This window comes from Micromys minutus (assembly GCF_963924665.1).
Source record: "Micromys minutus genome assembly, chromosome: 12".
NCBI lineage: Eukaryota > Metazoa > Chordata > Mammalia > Rodentia > Muridae > Micromys > Micromys minutus.
The window spans coordinates 45,900,802-45,922,447 of NC_137981.1; the positions used below are offsets into that span (position 1 = coordinate 45,900,802).

The 21,646-nt window shown below is 42.0% G+C and overlaps 1 protein-coding gene across 5 annotated transcripts in view; it reads right to left on the bottom strand.

Annotated features, from left to right (window-relative positions):
• Positions 1-833: 833 nt before the first annotated feature.
• Positions 834-21,646, bottom strand: part of ZC3H13 (zinc finger CCCH-type containing 13) — a 58,886-nt gene continuing 38,073 nt past the window's right edge. For 3 of the 5 annotated variants that reach the window (XM_080926046.1, XM_080926043.1, XM_080926042.1), the window contains 10 exons: positions 20,704-21,372; positions 20,124-20,315; positions 16,569-17,181; positions 15,054-15,157; positions 13,580-14,764; positions 12,617-13,129; positions 8,783-8,935; positions 7,575-7,775; positions 5,561-5,724; positions 834-1,578 (listed from right to left, as the gene is read on the bottom strand). In XM_080926046.1, coding sequence (XP_080782172.1) covers positions 1,408-1,578; positions 5,561-5,724; positions 7,575-7,775; positions 8,783-8,935; positions 12,617-13,129; positions 13,580-14,764; positions 15,054-15,157; positions 16,569-17,181; positions 20,124-20,315; positions 20,704-21,372 — 3,965 coding nt within the window. In that variant the 3' untranslated portion in view covers positions 834-1,407. Of the gene's footprint in view, positions 1,579-5,534; positions 5,725-7,574; positions 7,776-8,782; positions 8,936-12,616; positions 13,130-13,579; positions 14,765-15,053; positions 15,158-16,568; positions 17,182-20,123; positions 20,316-20,703; positions 21,373-21,646 lie in introns of all 5 variants that reach the window. The other 2 variants (XM_080926044.1, XM_080926045.1) reach the window with 2 other exon arrangements.

Consider the following 21,646-nt stretch of genomic DNA (forward strand, 5'->3'; position numbering starts at 1 on the left):
CACTATCTTTGCTGTGTAAATCTTTCATCTGTTCAAGTGACCAGACTTGTAGTCTCCGGCCCCTGTTTAATTTGTTCAAAGAAAAACCTGGGGCCAGGACCTAACAGAGATTTAAAGATGACAACGTATATAAAGCACGTATACAAGCTTAGTAGAAACTTCTTTTCAAAGCTGACTCTTCTTTGGGCATCAACCCCAGTCAGCTTCGGTCAGTACAGGGCTCTTACTTGATCTCTCACGGGGAAGACACACTATTGCCAAACAAGTAGAACAAGCACTGCTGCAGGGTCTCCATGCAATCCCCAGAGACAGGATGCAAGGCCAGAAAGAAGTAACACAGGCTCAGAGCTTAAACAGAGCCCCGTGAAAAGTCAGGAGCAAGCAGAACGTCTCTATTATCACCTCAGCACCAAAGCTGTCTGCCCATAGTCTTCAGCTTGCCATCTACCCCACTCCTAAGAGTCTACTCCGTGAGCCAAACACACAAGAACAAACTATCTGAAATTTAAAAAAGTAAATTTCACATAGTACAGAATGGACAGAGGCAGCTCAGAACTGAGATGAGGTAGCAGGATTTTCATCCTGATCACAGGTTTGTGAACTCTTGCTTTGCTTCCAGAATCACCAGCCGGATGTAAAGTACATCCTCCAGTATCCTCACACGTATGCAAATGTCCAATGCTAAGTACACAAGTAGGAAAATATATGAAGAATGAAACTATAATGCTGATGATACGTGTTTCTAGGTGTCTGGAGTCTGATTAATAAAGAGCAAGGAAAATCTACAACAAGAAAGGGAACGTACATTTATTAAAAATAAAATAGCACACGGTCTCTGATAATAAACATTTAAACCCCACTCAAAAGTTCAAAGACTTCCAATATATAATGTAGCAATGTACATGTGTTAAAAAAAAAAAAATCCCATGGAGTCATTTATTTTAGAATTTTCCAAAGAAAAAAAGCAAACCATTGGGCTTCCTTGTGGTAGAGACTGCCTCCAGGCGCACTCGCTGGGCCATGCCCCTCAGAGAGCTTGTGCGGCTGCTTCTCTCAACACACCTGACTGAGGCCAGTTTCTGTATGATCCAGAATAAGAGTCAGTACTTCTAGTTCACAGGAAGTATTCATAGGCTGGAAGAGCAGGGTGACCTGGTTCCTTAAAATCCTCAATTTTAACAAAGACAGACAAAACTACTAAATCTAGACATTTTCACATTATTTTGCCTGAGTGTCAATTACTGTATAAAAATTAATGTAAAATCGTAAATGAACCAAAACTGGTGCCTCCGAAGATTGAAGTTCTTCACTTCTGACGTGGCTGATGACTCTTCCGTCTCTGTAATTAGCAATGTCTTCAAATCAAAGAACTTCAAGAAAGATCATGCACTACGGGGAAGATAAAGCCTAGGACACACACAGCTCCTGCTGGACGCCGCATGGTGCCAACTTCCCATCTTCAGCCTTTTCCTGTCCAGGGGCATGGCAGGTGGTCTTCCGCTTAAATAACCGAAGACTTAGCCGAAGCAGCTCATTGTCTACCAGGGGAGTGTTTGTATACGCCTGCTTCACAGTTCCCTGTATGGAGGAAACAAAAGCAACAAGCTGTGCACTGCTGTGTGACAGTGACAAAGAAAGGCAGGGTAGCTCCACCCAACCCCAACGTCAGCTGAGCACTAACTCAACTCAACATGTTAAAGCAAACCTAGGATTCTGTTCAAGACCAATAATCGAACAAGCTTCAGAGGGCACCCTGTTTAAGCTCTTACTGAGGTGGGGCTCCAATACAGTTCCCAATGGGTAATAAACTGCATTTAATCTGCATTTCTAGTGAGAAAACAGCCACTAGAGCAGAGAAGAGGCAGAATGCGCTGAGCCTCTGCTTCTCCCGAGGAAGGAACTGGTCCGCACTGCTGACTGGCACCTATATTTAGTCTTGCTTTTGCCTGACGAAGTTCAGGTTCTGAGAAAAGAACCACTTTTTCCTTCATAAGTCAAACATTCTTCATTCCTTATTAGTCTTGCAGCATCTGGGCCATAGAACTGAATAAAGTAACTTTTTATGTACAATTCTGAGGTTTAACACACAGATTCATGCAAACATGGCAACAGTCAGAGAAGACACACATGGTTTTTACTCAATGAAGCATTGACCTCCTATTCTCAACCCTAATCTGGTAGCCACTGATGTCTTCATCGGCTCTACTGTTCCCCAAATGTCACAGAAATACAGGCCAGGTCTGACCTACTGATGCTATTTCCTCTCCTCAACATGGCCGTTGAAAGCCATGCACGCTGCGGCATGCTTTGCTGACAGGCTGACGAGTGTTCAGTTGTGCAGCGTTCACTTCCTGCCGAGGAAGAACACTGCAGGTGGACTCAGTGTGAGAACTAGCGTGCCCAAAGTTTTAGCTGGTTAGTTCTTTTTGGCAACTGATACAGGATCTCACTGCAGCTTTCATTTATATCCTAATGGCTGGTGAGGATACACATCTATTCATGTGCTTAATGGCTATCCACATTGGCATGATGTCTGTTTAAATATTTCACCATTGTGAAAATTTCTTTATTAAAATTCTTGAGAACATCTGAATATATTTAAGATATTTAAGAAGAGTACTTGTAAGTGTCTCCCATAGTTTGCCTTTTTTCTTTTAAATAGTGTCTCAATTTATGAAGAGAAATGATTATCTCATAACAAAAATTAATTTTAAAAACTGAAACTATTTTATACTCTCCTGTTCCTCTTAACTGGTTACATTTGTGTCTGTCTACTTGTGGAATCTGCTCCTTGCCGTTTAACTGAAATTCTTTATTTTACCTTTACCACGTTACTTTAAATGTGTATTTCACAGCACCTTGAAATTAACAGATAAATTCTTCCATTTATTTACTTACTTGTGTGTGTACATAAACGATATGACCAGACTCCACACAAACTCTAGAATCAGCTTGTTTATCCCCACCAAGAGTACCAAAATCTCAGCTGGATTTTTATTAGAATTTTGTTAGACCGGTTTCTGGGAGAACAATAGTATTAACTACTGCAGGATACGATCTTTTAAAGTCTGATATGCAGAGCACAGTGAATGATTTTAGAACACTGGGCAGCCCTTCATACCTGGAGAAAGCCATATTTAATTGTGATACAGAATTCATTTCATTTATTCTTGGATTTGATTTCCCAACATTTTGTGGAATCTTTATGACTGTCTACATGGGAGGGGATGAACTTGCAATGCTGGAGGTGTGACATGAGCTGGGAAGGATCCCTGCTTCTTTATCTTTCTGGAAACACTGTGTAGAATCAGTGTTTGTCTTGTTGTTACCTTGTTTTTTTCTTTTCTTTTAATATTTAGCAGATCTGCAAGCATCAATATCTGGGAGTGGAAGCTTCACTTCTAGAAGGATCTAAACTGAAGGAGACATGAAGCTACTTCAGTCTTCTAGTCCTCCTTACTCAGACTGAGTCTGAGACTCAGTTTATTTGAACTTTAAACTCAAACCTTTTCTTTTTTTCGTTTTGGTGCTCAGTGCTGAGGACGGAACCCAGAGCAGTGGGCTTGCCTGGTGAACCTCTATCCTGGAGCCACACCCAGGAGCCACACCCTGCTGCTGTCCCATCACCTATGGCCTCCTTAGTGTCACCTCAGCCTTTCTCCTGTTACTGCTCATTTCTGTTTTCTTTCTTAGTTTAGCTAGGCAACTACTAATTTCTTAAAAAACCAAACATACAAACAAATAAAAAAAGCAGCCTTTGGTTTTACTATGTATTTTTCTAATGTCCTTCTACCTGCAGTTTTTGTTAATCTGCTATTATTTCCTTCCTTTTATTTGCTGTATGTTATTCTAATGTTGTAATGCTAAAATGATTTTAAAACTCATTTACAATAGCTATGAGTTTTCTTATTTTTCCTAAGGTGCTTTATACATAAATACTTCAAAGTAATTCTCCTATAAAGTGACAATGTTGAACATATGACTAATGGTTTTCTCTTATGGTGACATACAACTTCACCTAAGCATTCTTCATGGGGCTCTGAGCATTTACTTTCTTCATTGCTGTCCCTTTCTCTCAGCTGTGTCGTGTCATTTGTAACCCAGGCTGGGCTCATGCTCAAGGTCCTCCTACCTCCCCCTAAGACAGGAGAGCTCACCAGGTCTGGCTACTGCTGAGTCTTTAACACTGAGAAATTTGAACTCACAGTTCTTTCTGCAGATGGATCAATTAAGACACTTATAACGAGTCATTAAATGTCACAGTGTGTCATATGGTCCACTGACTATCTATTCTCTGTACTCTGAATTACAAGGTATAAGGCTCTAAACAATTCTCATTGGGACTTTTCAGGGCTTTTGAGTTGCTAATGTATTTGAAGCACACAGCAGTGTATCAGGGAGGAACCAACAAGCACCATGGAATGTATTTTACACAAAGTAGGCAGTATCCTGAAGATATTGGCACTCCTTAATACAATCAGCCATGCATGATGCAAGTGTAATTTAAAACTGAAACAAGAGGAGGAGGATGGTGACTGCTGTTGGTACCCAACTACTAAGAGGACTGACTACACACATGCTTAGGGCTGGGATGGTAATACTCAAGAGAAAGGCTGCCAGGAGATATGGCACCTAGGCAGAAGAATGAGAGGCATTAAGGACATGCAAAACAGGAATAGCAAAGGAGAATGATGAAGCCATTTTCAATCAGGACTTTATGTGGGGGAGATGGATGGATGGATGAATGGATGGATGAAAGGGAAAGACAGAGAAAGAGAAAAGGAGAGGGCAGAAGGAGACAGTGACAGAGAGGGAAGGAAGGAGCAGGCAGAGTGGGGAGACAAACAGAGGAAGAGGGAGAAGGGGGGAAGAGAGGAAGAGGGAGAGAGAACCCACAGAAGCCAGAAGAGGGTGCTGGGAACAGAACCCCAGGCCTCTAGGAAAGCAGTAATTGCTTTCAGCTGCTAAGTCAGCTCTCTAGCCTTGTAGCCTTGACTTAGAAAAGGTCTCCCATCCCTCCTATCTGTTCATTTTAATTTTTAGAGAGGGTTCACATCTTTTGTCTTATAAATTTAATCTCCCCAAATCTATTTTTCTTTATAGCAACATTATAGAAAGATAATTCAATGTTTTCCTATCGACTCCTGTAAAGTCTTAGTCAGTGCGTTTCTAACTTTGCAGCACCAAGTTTCTTTTGTCATCTGGCCCATGTCTGCCACACTCACCTACACTCCCAGTCTCCAACTTTAAAAGCCTAAGACTTCCAACTTCTTATCAGATCCTTCTCAAATCTTAAACTCTTATTTCTGACTTTAAATCACCTATATTATTCTGTAGTAAATAATCATATATACTCTGATATGTCTGCTTATCTTGAGCTTTTCTCACATGTGAAACATTTCATAGAATGAATAAACTTCATGAAGTTTGGAATGACAATCATCACTCACAACAACCACTCATGTGAATTCTTCCTTTGCGTGTCTGGGGGACTAGGAAAGCAAATTCACAAAAACAGTTAAGATGAAAAATACCATTCCTACCAACCACCGCGTGGTACCTTTTCGTTCTTCACAAGCTGCTTCCGGATTGCCGAATCCCGTCTGAAACATAATGCTTTACAACATGGTCCCAGGTCACTAAGAAGATTCGCGCGCTCTTCTTTTCGAAGTAAAGCAGCCATGTTGAGAGCTCCTAGCTCATGTTCAAAAAGGCTGTCTGCATCTTTCAATCAAAACAAGCATGCATTAAGTTTTCTTAAAAGGTGGTAAGTGTCACCACTGACTTAATTGAATACTTCAAGAACCTCTGATTTACTAAACCTTAGTGAGTGACTTGTCAAGGCTAGCAGCAATTGTCCCCCATAAAAGGACCTTCAACACATAGGTACCTTGTTCATCTTAATAAAAACAAGAGTGTGATGTTATTTTAAATTTAAGATGTGCCAAATGCAGACTTCACAGGAAGAACAAGACCCTTGACTACTGACTTGGGAGACAGGTCAAGCAAGAGTGTTTAAGTCAAACTTAGTGTGTGGCCTAGCAGTAAATACCACTTAGAGCCCTACATATCAGGACTGTTCTACAGCAAAATTCAAATGCAGTCACAGCAGAGACAGCGGCCTCTGGAATCTCTGCTGTGAGCACAGCTAGGTGTTAGCCAGATGCCTCAGTCACATAAACACTTGGGACAATGTGTTAAGACACAATAATGTGGTTTTCGATCAAACCATGTAAAGGGAGGAGAAAACACCTTGATGCACACACTGACACATAGACAGACAGACAGGCAGGCAGTCACATTCATAAGCACACACGCACACATTCTCTCTCTCTCTCTCTCACACACACACACACACAGAGAGAGAGAGAGCGAGAGAGAGAGAGAGAGAGAGAGAGAGAGAGAGAGAGAGAGAGAGAGAGAGAGAGAGAGAATTTTATTAAAAATTAGGCTGGGATAAGGTAGACAAAAAAAAAAAAAAAAAAAAAAAAAAAACTGGGGTTAGAAAGAAGAGTTGTTTAAGAAGAGTTGTTTTCCAAGGCCATAGATCTAACCAAAGTGAAAAAGAACATAGTAAGAACCTTCAGGTTAGTTTTCAGGTTACAAAATGTTCACAATTATAATATTAGTAGTCTTAAAATTAAGAAATTTTACTGATAATATGACTAGGCAAAAGGACACAGGCTCATGAAACTTTTAAAACACCCCCACCACCCAACCCCTACTTAGGGATATAATATACACATGGTAAGTAGTGGTACCTTCACTCTTCCTCCCCCTTTAAGCATCGGCTCAGCCTCTTGCCGATAAAAGTTTTAGTAAGCCACAAAACAAACATCAGCACAAACCCACCATATCCATACATTAAAAATTTCAGTTTTGCTAAAAGTTCTTGTGATAAGGTAAAAAAATAATTCAGATGAAATATTTCTGACTAAAGGCTAACAGTCAAAACCTAACGCTGCTCTAGTCCAGCGTCTCAGCTGTAGTGACCAGTCTGCTCTTCACTGCAGCCCAAAGATCTTGGTGGTGTAACTGCTCCAACTACAGCTCACAGGAACAGACAGATGTTCCCTGCACCACAGATCAGAGACCCCAACCACCAAGCTAAACCATCTATTAAAGGCTTAACATTTGGGCACACTGCTCTGCTTGTCACGGGGTGAAAAGGTCAGGAAGCCATCCATTATTTGCTTAGAAAAAGAACTACAAACTTCATAAGATGCTTTGTTTAGCCCTGAGCAAAGCTCTGGGTACTCTGACATCTGAACTTCTCTGTTAAAGAGCAATTTTCTCCTTTCTGTGCTGCTGCAACTGAATCTGACGCCTCCTGCTTATACTCATCCACTAGGCTAACCTTCAGCCTTCAAAAACACTTCTGATACAGAAAGTTCACTTTCTTATTTTTCTCATTTTTTTTTCAGAATTAAGCTTTTCTTGAACTTTAGAAATAATATAAATAACTCCGTATAAAGTTCCTAGAGCAAAAGTTCTACAAGACAACCAAATGGATCCTTCCCAAGAGCACACTAATAGTTACAGCACACTATACAGTTAAAGCAAAATAAAGTTACCTTTGGGTTTTTCTAGAAGCTGTTGACATGTTTCTTTAACTTTGGTAAAGAGCTCAGGACCGGCCAACTTTTTAGAAACCCCAGCTCTTAGTAGAACGGCTCCAGGTGTGAACTTTAGGAGTGCAGCCCCGGGCTCTCTAGGTTCTTTTGGGTGCTTTGGCATTAGTCCAGACCAGTCCACATCTATCACATCTAATGGGTCTGTAAGAAAGTTCAAGAATGGAAGAACAAGACTTTATCTTACACCAAGAAATTGCCGTCTGACGCTGCTGAGAGGCTCCTGGTACAGGTGCCGCGGTTGGAGCCCACATGGAGGAAGGAAAACTGACTAGGAAGTTGTCCCTCTGAGCTCCACACATGCCCTGTGGCATATGCCTACCCAACAAAAAGAAAAGTGACCAAATGTAAAAGAGCAATACCACGAATATTAAAACAGCAGATAATCCGCTGAAAAGGATGTGACAAATTACATCTGTAAGTTAGAAAATAAAAGGTCAAATGAATAAAAATATTATACAGATTCAGACCAAGCCAAGTAACACCTTGTTGTTAAGAACAAGGAAATGAAACAATAGAACAGCCCAGGGTACATGTCTACAACAGGATAGGGTACATGTCTGCAGTTTGGGGAGGCAGGAAAGTGAGAGGTCACCCTCAGTTATACAGGGGTTTGACGTCAGCCTGGGCAACTACATGAGGTACTGTCTCAAAAACTAAGATAAACGGCTGCACAAGAGGTGACTGGCTCCCTGAGGTCAGGGTGTTGCTTCCCAGTACTCGCTCAAGTGAGCTGGGCAATGTACACAGCACAGTAAGGACAATGGTCATGGAAGGGGACACATTTCAGAAAAGGAACATATATCCACTGTGTTCAAACAAACTTCAGCTATGTCTATTTTTGAAAGCTGTTTAAAAAGTAGACTGAGTTCACCACGGTTGTGAAGTCTTACACCACATACCTGCCACGGTGGACACTGGCAAGCAGCTGGGATTTGGTGAAATAATATGAGTCTTAAACTCTGGAAAAGAAATCTTAAAATTGTGCTCTTCCCTAGAACAGGCTTTCACAGGGAATGTCGATTAAGAAAACAGACATACACTGTAACATTCTGTCAACGGGAAGAGCTAAGAGCCCCTTACCACCTCTTACAGAACAAAGCACACATTCGCCCCACACTGCAGTTCTTCTGACCTCTGCAGTTCATTACCTGGCATCTTCTCCTCTTCCTGCTGGTCCTCTCTCTTTTCTGCATCCCCTGCCAGAATTTCATCTAGCTCGTCATCACTGATGGGCTCATATCCTTCCCCAGCACCAGATCCTAACGAATGTGCATCATCTAACTTGGATTCTTCATCTCCTGCTAAACAGACAGAGGAAGTTTGTGTCACAAATAAATAAATAAAAACTGAAAGGGAGCGGTAAAAACTAAAGTGGAATTAAAAGGCAGATAGCACTAGGCACAATAAAAAGCCATGAAAAGGTTTGGTTTTGTTTGTTTTAACCAGCAAACTGCATTTTAGTCAAATACTTGGTAACTTAACCTGAGAAATGCTACTAGTCACATTACCATTAACAACACAGCAGCGACGCACAAACATGCTGCACCAGAAGTGTTACAAGTGCTGCAGAGCAGGCCGCTGTCCTGACGGCTTGTACGTGCACCCAATTCGTGCCGTCTCACCCCTGCCTCCCTCCCTCCCCTCTTCCCTCTGCTGGAGCCCTTCTTTCACACATCACCTATTTCATGTCTTCTTTTTGTGTGTTCATTTTCAATAATAACACCTGAACATTGAGAAAAAAAAAATCTAACTTCTAAAGGCTATAGTAATTTTTAACCCAAATAAACTCATTTTAAAAACTTGCAACCCTATTTCAAACTACAGTATAAGCACAAATCTTAGTCCATGATATTTAGCTCATTTCTAACTTTCTAACAGTGAGGCATAAATGTGAAAATGCATTAAATTTCCACTATCGCTCCATTCCATTTCTCTGTCTCAATGTTTTCCTTACTGAATACAATTTTTGTTAGAATGCTGTAATACAGTATCAAAGTGTTTGTGTAACCATCAGTGGTATAAATCCTATTTGCGTATTTTATCCACTTTCCCCCCCATCTATTCCCTGGCTAAGCTTTTATTTCCTGCTGAGTTAGTTGTAAACCTAGTCCCCAAACTATAAATATACTTAATTATTTCTAAGCTACATATTTTATGATCTATAACCCTTGCTTCAAACTGTAAAAACAGGCTCATGGGTATTCATCTGCAGCATAAAAAGTTTGAGGCTATAAAGTAGTTCTAGTAATTCTAATAGTTTTTCTACTTTCCAGAAGAGAATCCCTTTATGGACTCACTCTATTATTCTCAGTAACAGCAACATGCTGCTGGTTTGTGAGGCAACTGCACGACACCTTCGTGGACTTGCATAAAAGTCCTTTGTTGGCCACGCTGAGCAATGAAGCTGTTCCTAACAAGAAAAGTGTAACCTAGGATTTTATACCTTTTCAACCAACTGCATTTTTATGCTATGTAACTTGGTTGGTCTCCAGAGATGACCGGGTGCCTGGTGCAGCAGCAGATGCTGGCCCTGGTACTGCTCTCCCCTCAGCTGAGTGGCCATGAAAGTACTGGTGAGTCTCAGGCACGTGTGTCATTGAAAAGCTCGCACCAGCATGTTTAACATCTCATGAAAGTTGCACCACTGTGACCACCTGAACCTCTTCCACAGCAGACAATGGTTTACTGATTATTCGTCAAGATAATATTCTGTATTTTCTAAATATTCCCACCGATTCATCTCCATGGTAAATAATTCTAATATTATTATACTAATATATTTCTAGAAATAAATGTACGCAGTAGAGTTGAGGTTGTCAAGTTTATCCCACTCACTTTTTTTCTATTATAAGCTGAGTAAAAATATTTACGCGATACAGCAAACAATTCATTTCTAAATACTCATGCACTATCTGTGGCCACAGTAAAGAAATGCTATATTCAGGATGAAGACAGTGACTCCAGTCCTAAAAGGCCTATTATAATGATTAGTTCACTTATATTAATTACATCCAAGGCTGCACTTCCATTAGAACTATAACTTGTGACCTGATGCTACTTATACTCAAAACTGAGATGAGAACGTAATGTGATGAAAACTTAGATATTTTGATAAATGGAATATTAGGCAAACCAGAAGCTACACAACCAACAGATCTAACAATTTACCTTTCTAAATTTTACTATACAGGCCAATGCTATTAAATAGCAAAACAAAACCTAATAATCTGGTGAGTTGAAAGAAAAGGTTATGCCAGAAAAATGACATAAATCTGGACAGTAAAATTGTAGAGTCCAAGGAAGGCAGAATTTCCAAAAAGAATTCTCAGAAGCCATCTTCTGTTAACCTGAGGTTCTTAGAGTTCACCAAATAATATTAGGTGGAGGGACTGGAGAGATGGCTCAGTGGTTAAGAGCACTGACTGCTTTTCTAGAGGTCCTGAGTTCAAATCCCAGTAACTACATGGTGACTCACAACCATCTGTAATGGGATCTGATGCTGCCTTCTGGTGTGTCTGAAGACAGCTACAGTGTACTCATATTAAACAAACAAACGAACAAATAACAAATAAAACATTAGGTGGAGAATACACACACGGGCTGGGCATGAACAACACACTATGTCCTGACATAGTCCTGATGACAAAGGATGAAAGTGACAATTCATCAACAGGAGGAAACCATGGGAAAGTCATTCTGATACAGTGCAGGGATGCTTACAGATACAGCATAGTGGAGGCTTAAAGAGGAGCTACATTTAGCAGGGAAAGTTCCAAAAGGCAAGTAATACATTATGTTTTTTGTTAGAGTAAGACAGAAACGATAAAGAAAAAGGAGGCTGAAGAGGGACGAGAGACCAGACATGCAGGAGTCAGTCTGTATGTGGCCTGGGCATCAATATGTAGACAATGCCATTTACTATTTTTGAACTGCCATATGACAGCATCTGACCTAGAGTAAAATCCACTGATTTAACAAGTGACTGTTTATATCTGTCTGTATGCTGATCAGGCAGCTCAGTAACACCTGTTTGTTATAAACATACATGACTTAAAGACACTTGTACCTTAGCTTTCTTATTACCTCTTACCTCAATTTTGAATATAAGTAACATGAAATCATAAGTCGTGGTTTTAAAGGAAGTTTAGATTTTCTGCATAACTAAATTAAACTGAACAGTAACAAACTAAACTGGTTGTGATAACTTTCTTTTGACTAGTCACTACCCCGCCATCCCTACAGTGAGAGTTTGTCTGGCAAAGTGGCAGTGAAAGGTGGCAGGAGATAGTGGGACTAAGGTTTTATGGACTTAAGACTGCCTCTGACTGGATCACATGGCTAGCTTGCCCTGTATTCTAACTCAAGAGCAAAGCGTGCCATCAGACTTCTACAGCCCATGTGCTACCCAACAGTTTTAGGGAGTGTGGTTACAACATGTTCTTTTTCTACTGCCCTAGCAAACAGGAACCACTAGTGGCTATTTAATGCTTCCTTTCTATTTCTGTCACATGTTGAGACAGGTCTTGCTTTGTAGACCAGGCTGACTTGAACCTGATTCTCCGGCCTCAGCCTTCCTTCCTGGAGACAGCTCTATAGGTGTGAGCCATCATGCTGCGCTGACAGCTTTTTAACATGTAAGAATAAGACGTGATGCTATTACAGGCTGTAAGAAATGCAGCTAAGTGATCCTTTATTTCAGCTTTTAGGCAGCAGTGGAAGTGAGTGTTCTGATGCTCTGCTCCCTACCTTCTACTTTAACCATTTCTTCTTTACCTCATTAAGCTCTGAGCAATGTCGCCTGGACAAGACTACTGAGACGAACATACCTTTACTTTCACGGGCTTTCCTTACTCATCCACTTCCACTGTAACAGAATGGAGTCAACTGGTCTATCTATTCATGGATGACTTTAACAGAAAACGCTGTCCTGCAGAACACTGGAAAAGGAGTGGGGCAATACAACAGAAGAGCGGCGCCCTTACCTTCTAGACTCTCGGTTCTCTCAGCTTTACTCACATCTTCAAAACCTTGCACAGACCCCAGGTCTCTGTCCATCCTTTCCTTGTCCAAGGCCACAGAGTCTCGGGAGCTGCCTTCCAGGTCTCTCTCGTGTTCACTCTCCAATTTGACTTCACTCCGTTTCACAGACTCCAACTGAGACGTGTCAAAAGTTCTATCTCGTTCTCTGTCCCTTTCCATGGGGTCAGCGATCAGTCTCTCTCTTTCTCTGTCCAAGTCTCTCCTTTTGTCTCGGTCCCTTTCTCGTTCCCGAAGTCTATCTCGGTCTCTGGTCCGAGGCCAGTCTTTATCGGCGTCCCGGTCCCACTCCCTCTGTCTGGGATCTCTCCGGTCCCTCTCCCGCTCTCTGTCATGCTCATACCGGTCTCGTTCTTGCAGTCGGTCTCTACTGTCAAACGACCCAGACCTGGAGTGAACCTGTCGATCTGACTCAGGAGAGCTTCTTCTTGAGCTGTGGCTTCTGGAATCCTGGCGATCTAAACCAAGCACACACGTGTAAAGTTAACACAAGAAACGGAGCAGAATGCTTATTTTACAGTCCCTCACAATTTATAACTTTTCTATTTCTACATGTTCTGCTTATATACTTTATATTTCTACATTGTAACCCCATACATCTAAACTCATTTTAAGGAAAAATCTACCTGTCAATTACAGTGCTAATTAAAACAGTTTCTCAACTGTCCTTGTCTATTTTCCCTTTGGAACAAAGCATCTGCAACACACACACAGCCTAGGCACTGACACAGCTGATTTTTCTAATCTTCAATTCCTTCCCTATCACATTTTCTATGGTAGCACTGGCTGCAGGAGGAGAGAAAGATAGTTAAAACATAAGCCGGATCAGTAGCACACACTAAGACCTGATGTGAACACTACACTGTATATGTTTCTTCATAAGAAAACAACAGGCTCAATTTTATTACCTGAAGAAGTACTTCGACTGGGCTCTCCTCGCTTTAACTGATCAATCCTAGATTTTCTCTCTCCTGTGATTTCTAGGCTTTTTGTTTTTTCTCTATCTCTGGAGCCACTATGAAGCACTCTCTTTCGACTGCCCTGGTCATCCCCACTTCGATGTGCAGAATCATTAGATGGGGATCGTAGTCGACCAGAGGTGTGGCTGCGGTGACTTCGATTGCTTCCAAGGCTGCTGCTTCTCTTTTGATCCACCAGCTTGCGATGTGGTGTATCTTCCAGGGCCACATGAGACACCTCTACCTTCTCCCCTCGGGCCCTGTGGCATTTCCTATGTGAGTCTTCACTGGCATTGGTACTGGAGGTGGCAGCAGAGCTTGAACTGGTGGCAGAGGTGGCAGCAGAAACAGTTGAGGCGGCAAGAGCAGTAGATGTAGTGCTGGCAGCAGCCACGGGGGGTGGAGGAGGGAGAAGAGAAGACAGGGGGGAAGGGGTGCTACCAGGCGTGGCAGTGGCAGCCGCGCGCTCGGCCTCCATCTCTGTGCGGTCAGGCACATCCTCATCGGACCAGTCACTGAACGCTGTGTCTTCTTTCTTGAGGGCATCCTCGAGGACACCATCCTTGTCAGTGGAAATCTCAATCAGCTCCTCCTTGATGGTCAGAGGGGGTGTGCGCGGACCTCTCTTCTTCTTGCTCTGCTGGGCTGCCTCTTCATCAGAAACATCAGAGTCACCTTTGGATCGTTTACGCTTTTTTTCAATGTTTTTCTTCTTCTGTCCTTTTTTAGGTGAAAACACCTGACTATCCTCATGTGTCTCAAGGTTGCCCCTCTCTATGCCAACATCCTCCTCCTTCTTTTTCTTCACAGGTTTCTTTGGAGCTTTTGCTTTTTTCTTTTCCTCATGGGCTCGATCAGACCCATCGCGGTCTCGGTCTTCGGCCTGGCGATGGCTGAGGTCTTGCGCGCGCACTCTCGAGCCATCCGTGCTTTCTGCCTGCTCCCTTTGCCTGTCCCCACTCGAAAGCTTCTCTTTGAGTTCTTGCTCGTCGTAGCGCCTTGAACTCTCCTTTCTTTCTGATTTACGGTCCTCCTCTTTCCATCTACCTTGCCTGTCTTCTGTGAGGTGGGATGGGCTGAGAGAACGAGATTCCTGTGGCCGTACAACCTGGCTCAAAAGTCTATGTTTTTCATCTATGCAAAAAAAGAAAAGTAGTCACATCTTCATTAGGTCAGTGAACAGAACATCACATTTAAACTTCAAACTCAGTTTTCATTTCAAAATGGCAATAAAAATAAAACCACATTTCTAACAACCAATATTAGGAAAAGATAGTGGCCTGGTGTAAAACGTTTTCCTAACACAGTATGCACATAAACATTTAGCAGCATAGAACAAGCACATTTTCAAAAGTCTGGCTCGTCAGTCAGAGGATGACCTCGTGGCTACATGAGCATGCACAGACACAAAGTGACTACTTACTTTTGTCATCCCCACTGTGGTAGGTGTCACTGTCTGGAGAGTGCTCCCGCCGGCGCTTTGGGGACTGCCGGGGGCTGGGACTCCCTTCATTTCTATAGCGTTTCCTAAATTTGGACAAATACAAGTTATAAAGTTCCACAAGGAAAAAGACTTTTGTACTCTGCCTTTTCCCAGCATTACGTCACGTAAGGAGAACGTACAATCACTGCAAAGTAACTCTCAGAGCTGTGCTCAGAAAGAACATCTGGACTTTTAATAAAACTTCTTTTACTTCCTTTGCTAAAACACACACCTCTGAGTTAAAAATCCATAGGGACATTTCCCTCTTTACACACATGAAACACTCGTGGGAAACTTGCCAGCTCTAAATACTCCAAGGTGGTAACACACAGCAGAAAAATCAATACAATATATTCTGTAATACAACTTGTCAATTTTATATGCCTCATGCTGAGAAGAGGGATAAGAAAAATCTAGATTTAAAGAGTTAAATAGTTATGAGTGTGACTTATAGCCACATTAATTTCATGTAACCTAAGTAAGTTGCTTATAGTCCCCAAATCAAAGTTCTCTTGTCTTTGAGAGGAAAAAGCAAAATCCCTTCTTATATGACTAAGGAGTTAAATTAATATGATAAATATTAAGGAGTTAAATAAATATAATAAATCTTACATGTTCGTTAAATTCTGACATTTTCCCCATTAAATCCCGAAGTTTTAAGAGTTAACACTGTCTCTAGATATAAGGGTCCAAAGGTGAGGAAGAGCAGTTCCTTACATAGGTAAGTGGCCATATGACAGGGTCACTCAACTAACCATAGGAACCATTTAAGTTTCTCTTAAGAAAACCTGAAATTAGAATAATAAAACAAACACTATGGTAACTCAGCAAAACTACATAAAGCAAGGTTTTCCTAAAAAGTTGTAGGTAAGTTCGGGGCACTGAGACAAACAAGCAATGAAAATATGAAGTATTAGTCTCATTTAACTATTGTTTGGTTACCATCATTCCTAGATTTCTAGGTTCAATTTCTAGGTTAGATATGAAAAAAAAAATCAGAAAAAAATGCTACTGACAATAGACACATGAAAAATATTAATCAGATCATGAAACCATATAACAGATAAAAACTTAAAAATTTTAGTCTTAGGAGACTGAATTCGAGAGAAATGTCCATTTGCTTACAACATTTGAGGTTTGCATTCATTATTCTTTGGCTGCCCTGTACTCAGAGATCTACCTGCCTCTGCCCCATGAGTGCTGGGACTAAAGCCATGTGTCACCACAGTCTGACACATTCGTTATTAAAACGGAGAGGAGAGAAACAGACCCCTGGAATCCATAAATAGAACTCAGAATTATTTTTCTAGACAAGCACAAACATTTTAAGCACCAAATAAATATATGCACGATATACACACACAAAGTGACTAGTGCGGGGAAGCGGGGCACAGCAAGCACCAAACACCCGCAAAGCGGCGCACTCTTCTGAACTGAGGGTCCCACCGTCCTTACTTGGACTTCCTCTCCTCGTGGCTGTCTCTGGGAATCCTGTCCTCTCGAACATGAACATCCTCGCGCTTCTCCCTCCGGTCATCGCGTCCCTTGTCTTTATCTTCCCATTCTCTTTGCCGTTCTCGTTCTTTTTCTCTTTCTCTGGCCCTCTCTCGCTCCCGCTCCCGCTCTCTCTCTCGCTCCCGCTCCCGTTCTCTCTCTCTCTCCCGCTCCCGTTCCCTTTCTCTCTCCCTCTCTCTCTCTTCTCGCTCTCGCTCCCGTTCTTTTTCCCTCTCTCGCTCCCTCTCTCTTTCTCGCTCTCGATCATGGTCACGATCTCTCTGATCTCTCTCTCGTTCTCGTTCCCTCTCTCGCTCCCTCTCCCTCTCTTTCTCTCTCTCTCTTTCCCGCTCTCTAGCTCTCTCTCTTTCTAGTTCTCTTTCCTTTTCTCGCTCCCGCTCCCGCTCTCGCTCCCGCTCCCGTTCCCTTTCTCGCTCTCGATCCCTGTCTCTGTCTCTGAGCCTTTCGTCTCGTCTCTCATCCACTCTGTCTATTCTTCGTTCCTCTCTTCTTTCATCCCGCTCCAGCTCCTCACTCCTCCCCTGATGGCGAATAGGTGAGCTTGGTCTTTGATCTACAATAAAAATCAAGTTTGTCAGTGACTGATTTGTCAGATAACTTATAGGTAAGTCTTAAATTTTATCTGAGTATAGAGTATCAGGTCACAGTAGCAACAAAGTATAGATCAAGTACTGCACTTCTAATTTAGTCGTCTGAACCTTTAAAACCACTTTCCTAAAGATGATGCTCATCTGCCCTCTAGCTACCTTGCTTTCTACTTCCCACCAACATCCATCCACCCTGTTCCAATCTATTCTCGATTTTACCGACATGCTTGCTACCCTGCCCGCAGCTCACAACTTCAGCCCCGATCCTGCCATCTCTACCCTTCACCTCTTATCTTCTCTGTTCCCACACCCACCCCCAGGACCTGAGATCACTGGTGGTAAAGGATAGGGCAGCAGGAGGCGTAGAACATAGGAGCTGAAGGAAAAAAACTTCCCTTCTGAGCCACATTTCTAATTTCAGCCCCAAATATATACACAGCTGCAATGTGAGAAAATAAAGAACAAACCAGTGTTTAAAACTTACAGCTGCAATATTAATTCTTAATAAGCTAGAATTTAGGGCACCGATGTCCAAAAACCTTAAAATTATTAAATCTACAAAATTACATATTGATGCATTTAAAATAAATGACTCAATGCCTAAGTACTCCCCCCCACCCTAATCCTCACACAAGTCCCATAAACAGAGAAACTAGATGCATACAGCTCAACAGGAAGCTAGCCTGGGATCAAAACTGTGCGCTGGGGAATGACACAGGCTCTCCTCTCCACACAGCCAAGGTACCTAGGACAATGCACTCTGGAGAACACCCTCAACTGTGTAACAATGTTTACTGGGTGGGTGATTAGTACACCATGCTACAGTATGCTCAACAGGCTGGTGACAAGAATGTCTGTCAAGCAGATAGTATTAGAATATTTCTAGGTTCAACACTGAACTTGAATTTGCCTTATCCCTGATGAGAACAAACAAAACTCTAAATCCCTCCAGTTTACAAGTCCCTTTCCACATTTCATACAAGTTTAAAGCTCAAACACAGTGAGATCCTACTGAGTCTTTACTGCTCCTTCTTTAAAAACGTAGCGGTACCCATAGTGTGAAAATGATTCTGGAATCTGCCAGTTAGACACACTAGAACCAAGTCTGCTTTTGTCACTCTTTTCTACTTTTGCTGAAATACATTACAACTTTGTATATCTACTACACCATAAACTTTTTTGCAGCAGATTTATGCTTAGGGGAAACTTCTGGTTTAATAGTTATAACCAAAATCACCATTATAAAATAACCTGAAAAACAAAAAACAAAAAACCATAGTAACCTCTGGTGCAGTAGCACCAGAAGCTGGACTACAGTCATTTTAATGGCAAATGGAACCTTTAAATCCCAACCAAAACTTCCTATCTTAAAGGAAAACACAAAGGATCTATACATGCTACAGTAACAGGCCAAACTGTCTTCCTTCTGCTCTCTCCCCCAGAAATGTATACTTTAAAGCTGTGCTTTCATGATCTTCCCAATCCCATGTACACAGGTACATTGATTTCATTCTAACACTTCTTTTGTTTTCCAGCCTGTCTCTACAGTTGCTACATTAATGCAGAACTTCCTCAGTTCTGTCAGAGCGTGACATCATCAACAGTCTAAGCGGTCGGTATCTTTGCTTTCATTTCCCTGCCAATGTTTAATGTTTCTCATAGAAACTCAGACCAGCATGATTAAAAGCAGCTACTTGTAGGTAGTGAAAAGCAATTAACTGTGACCATTCCAGTCTGGCCTAGAGGTTGCTTAGCCTGTGCTATAGTCCCTCTTCAGTCTTCTGCTCCAGCTGCCTGGCTACCAATTACAGGAGACCACACTCCAGCCTCATAACCGCCCTGCTTGCTACTGGGGAGCAGATGAGTCTTTCAGGCCTACATGGCTGCTTATGCCACCATACCATTCTAGTCTCTCACTGTTCCTTCCAGCAAGCCGACACACCCTCTGGGTTAATGCAGACAATACCTCTTTACTTAAGGGAGCTCTCATGATATTCCACAGAATTTTTCCCTTGGCTAACAGAATTGTGACAGTCCTGGCAATCACTCCATCTCAGCTGTCTGTCTGTATTAAAGTGAGACAAGACACATCTGAGCCTATGTCCACCCTCAGCCTCTCTCCACCAAACTATAGCTAAACCAGTTTCTTTTGTCCTCTGGGACATGATAAAGTACGACCCATCTCTGGGAATTTGTAGCTACTCTTTACTTTCAATAGAATTTGTTTATCATCTTGCAAAGCTAGCTGCTGCTTCTTGTACCTTTACACCTTTGCATAAATATCTTTTCACGATGTTTAATAAAAATTCTCAGTATATGGTATCAAAGAGACTCTATTCTGCATCTAATCCTTCTGTACTTTCTAGTAATCCAGCTTCAACACTGATTTATAAGATCATCTAATAGATTATCAGGAAATTACTTGAGATATACAAAAGAAATGACCTATAGCAAGTACGGACTCTCAGCATAGAACATGAGCATCCTGATTCTCTGGATATTCCTCCGTCCTATCACCACACTTGCCCCGCTTTCTCAATTTCCCTCTTTCCCTGCCTTCCATTCTTTTTCACTTCTTTAGCGGATCTTTGACACTGTAAAATTACTGCAATAGCCAATTAATGAGTAGCCAGCTCCTTCAGCTGCAGGGTTTTACCTAGTAAACGTATACAATAATCTACATTCTTTAAGGAGCTACCTACCACATGCAAGAGCAACCCCAGTTCTCCATATGTTTTTATTAGGTGCTGGTAACTAATGACAGAACCCCACACCACACAAAGATTAAATGAATAGCTACAAGTATGGATCCTAAACTATATTTCATGCTAAATGTAACTTGATATCAATCTAAAGAACTATTTCCCCAGCTGTTGAGCACTAAAGGATACATCTCTATTGGACAAACCTCGTTCTCTGTTATCCCGACGGTCTCTTTCTCCATGCCTTCTCTCAAAGGAAGAATCCCTTGCTTGATCTCGAGTGTCTCTCTCAGGGTATCTGTCTCTTTCTGGATAGCTACTTCGAGTTTCCCAGCTGTCATGGTAGTTGCTGCCACTGCTGTGGCTATCCATCTGGGAACCTCTTGTGCCTCGACTTCCTACACAAAGGATGTTCACAAAAGAGTTAATTCACAAAAGAGTCACAATCTTTCCTTAAAACAGTATTTACTTATTGGTACTCTAAAATGTGAGAAAAACAAATGAACAAATAAGCAACCAAAAACTTCATTGATCAGAGAACCCAAACTGTCTGAAGACAATTTTCATGGTATTCTACATTACTAAGTATAGTGGGCATGACTTACCCAACTCCCCTTAGGTTTTTTTGCTCATTAGTAGTTCCAATATGGAATTTAACTGACTGCAAATTATTCTTATAAAATACTAACAATATAAGCAATAATGCATAGAAAAGAAGCTTTAGATATTTGATGCTTTCTATATGAATATACAAGATACAGTTCATTAACATGCCAAAAACCTTACCCTTTTCAGGCAGTTCTGGACCTCTCCCCCTACTTCTGCCCATGCGGTCATTTCTAATTTCACTTCGAGACTCATTTCTAGAGTCACTCCTTAGTTCAACTCGAGAACTCTCTTCTCTCAGGTGGTTTCTGCCATAACTGCGGGCTTCTTCCTGGTATACATCCTCCTTTCGATGACCATCCCGAGCATCCCTGACGTCCCGGACATCACGGACATCCCGGGCATCCCGAGCATCCCGGACATCACGGACATCTCGAACATCCCGAACATCCCTGACATCCCTGACATCACGGACATCACGGACATCCCGAGCATCCCTGACATCCCTGACGTCCCGAACGTCCCTGACATCCCGAGCATCCCGGGCATCCCGGACATCACGGACATCCCGAGCATCCCGGGCATGACCATCCCGAGCTTCACGGTCTCTGTAGTCATGGACATCCCGAGCTGACCGAGAATCTCTGGGATCACGGCTCTCCTTGGTATCTCTGCTATAATCCCTCATCTCTCTGGAGTCACGCATGTCTCTGGAGTCTCTAAGTTCCCTGCGGTCTCTAGTGTCTCTCCGGTCCCGGCTGTCTCGTGGTTCTCTGTCATCCCTGTGGTCATGTTCAGACTCTCGCTCTTCTCTGGTGTCCTTTTCTCTATCCCTTTTGCCTCGAGTTTCTGTAACATAGTTTTGAAAACAGCTCTAATTCTGTTTACAGTTTCAGGGAACTAGATGATACACTTCACACAGAGTTCTTAAGGTTTTATTACAAAGAGATTCATGTTTTAAACAGAAAAAGAAAATAAGGGTAAATGACAAAATTAAACCAAGTTTTAAACAGGTATGGTGCCACCCACCTGTAATCTTGATTCTGGGGAGGTAAAGACAAAACTAACCCCAGGGCTGTCTAGCCTACTCAGTGAGTGAGCTGAAGTTCAATGAGAGGGGGTC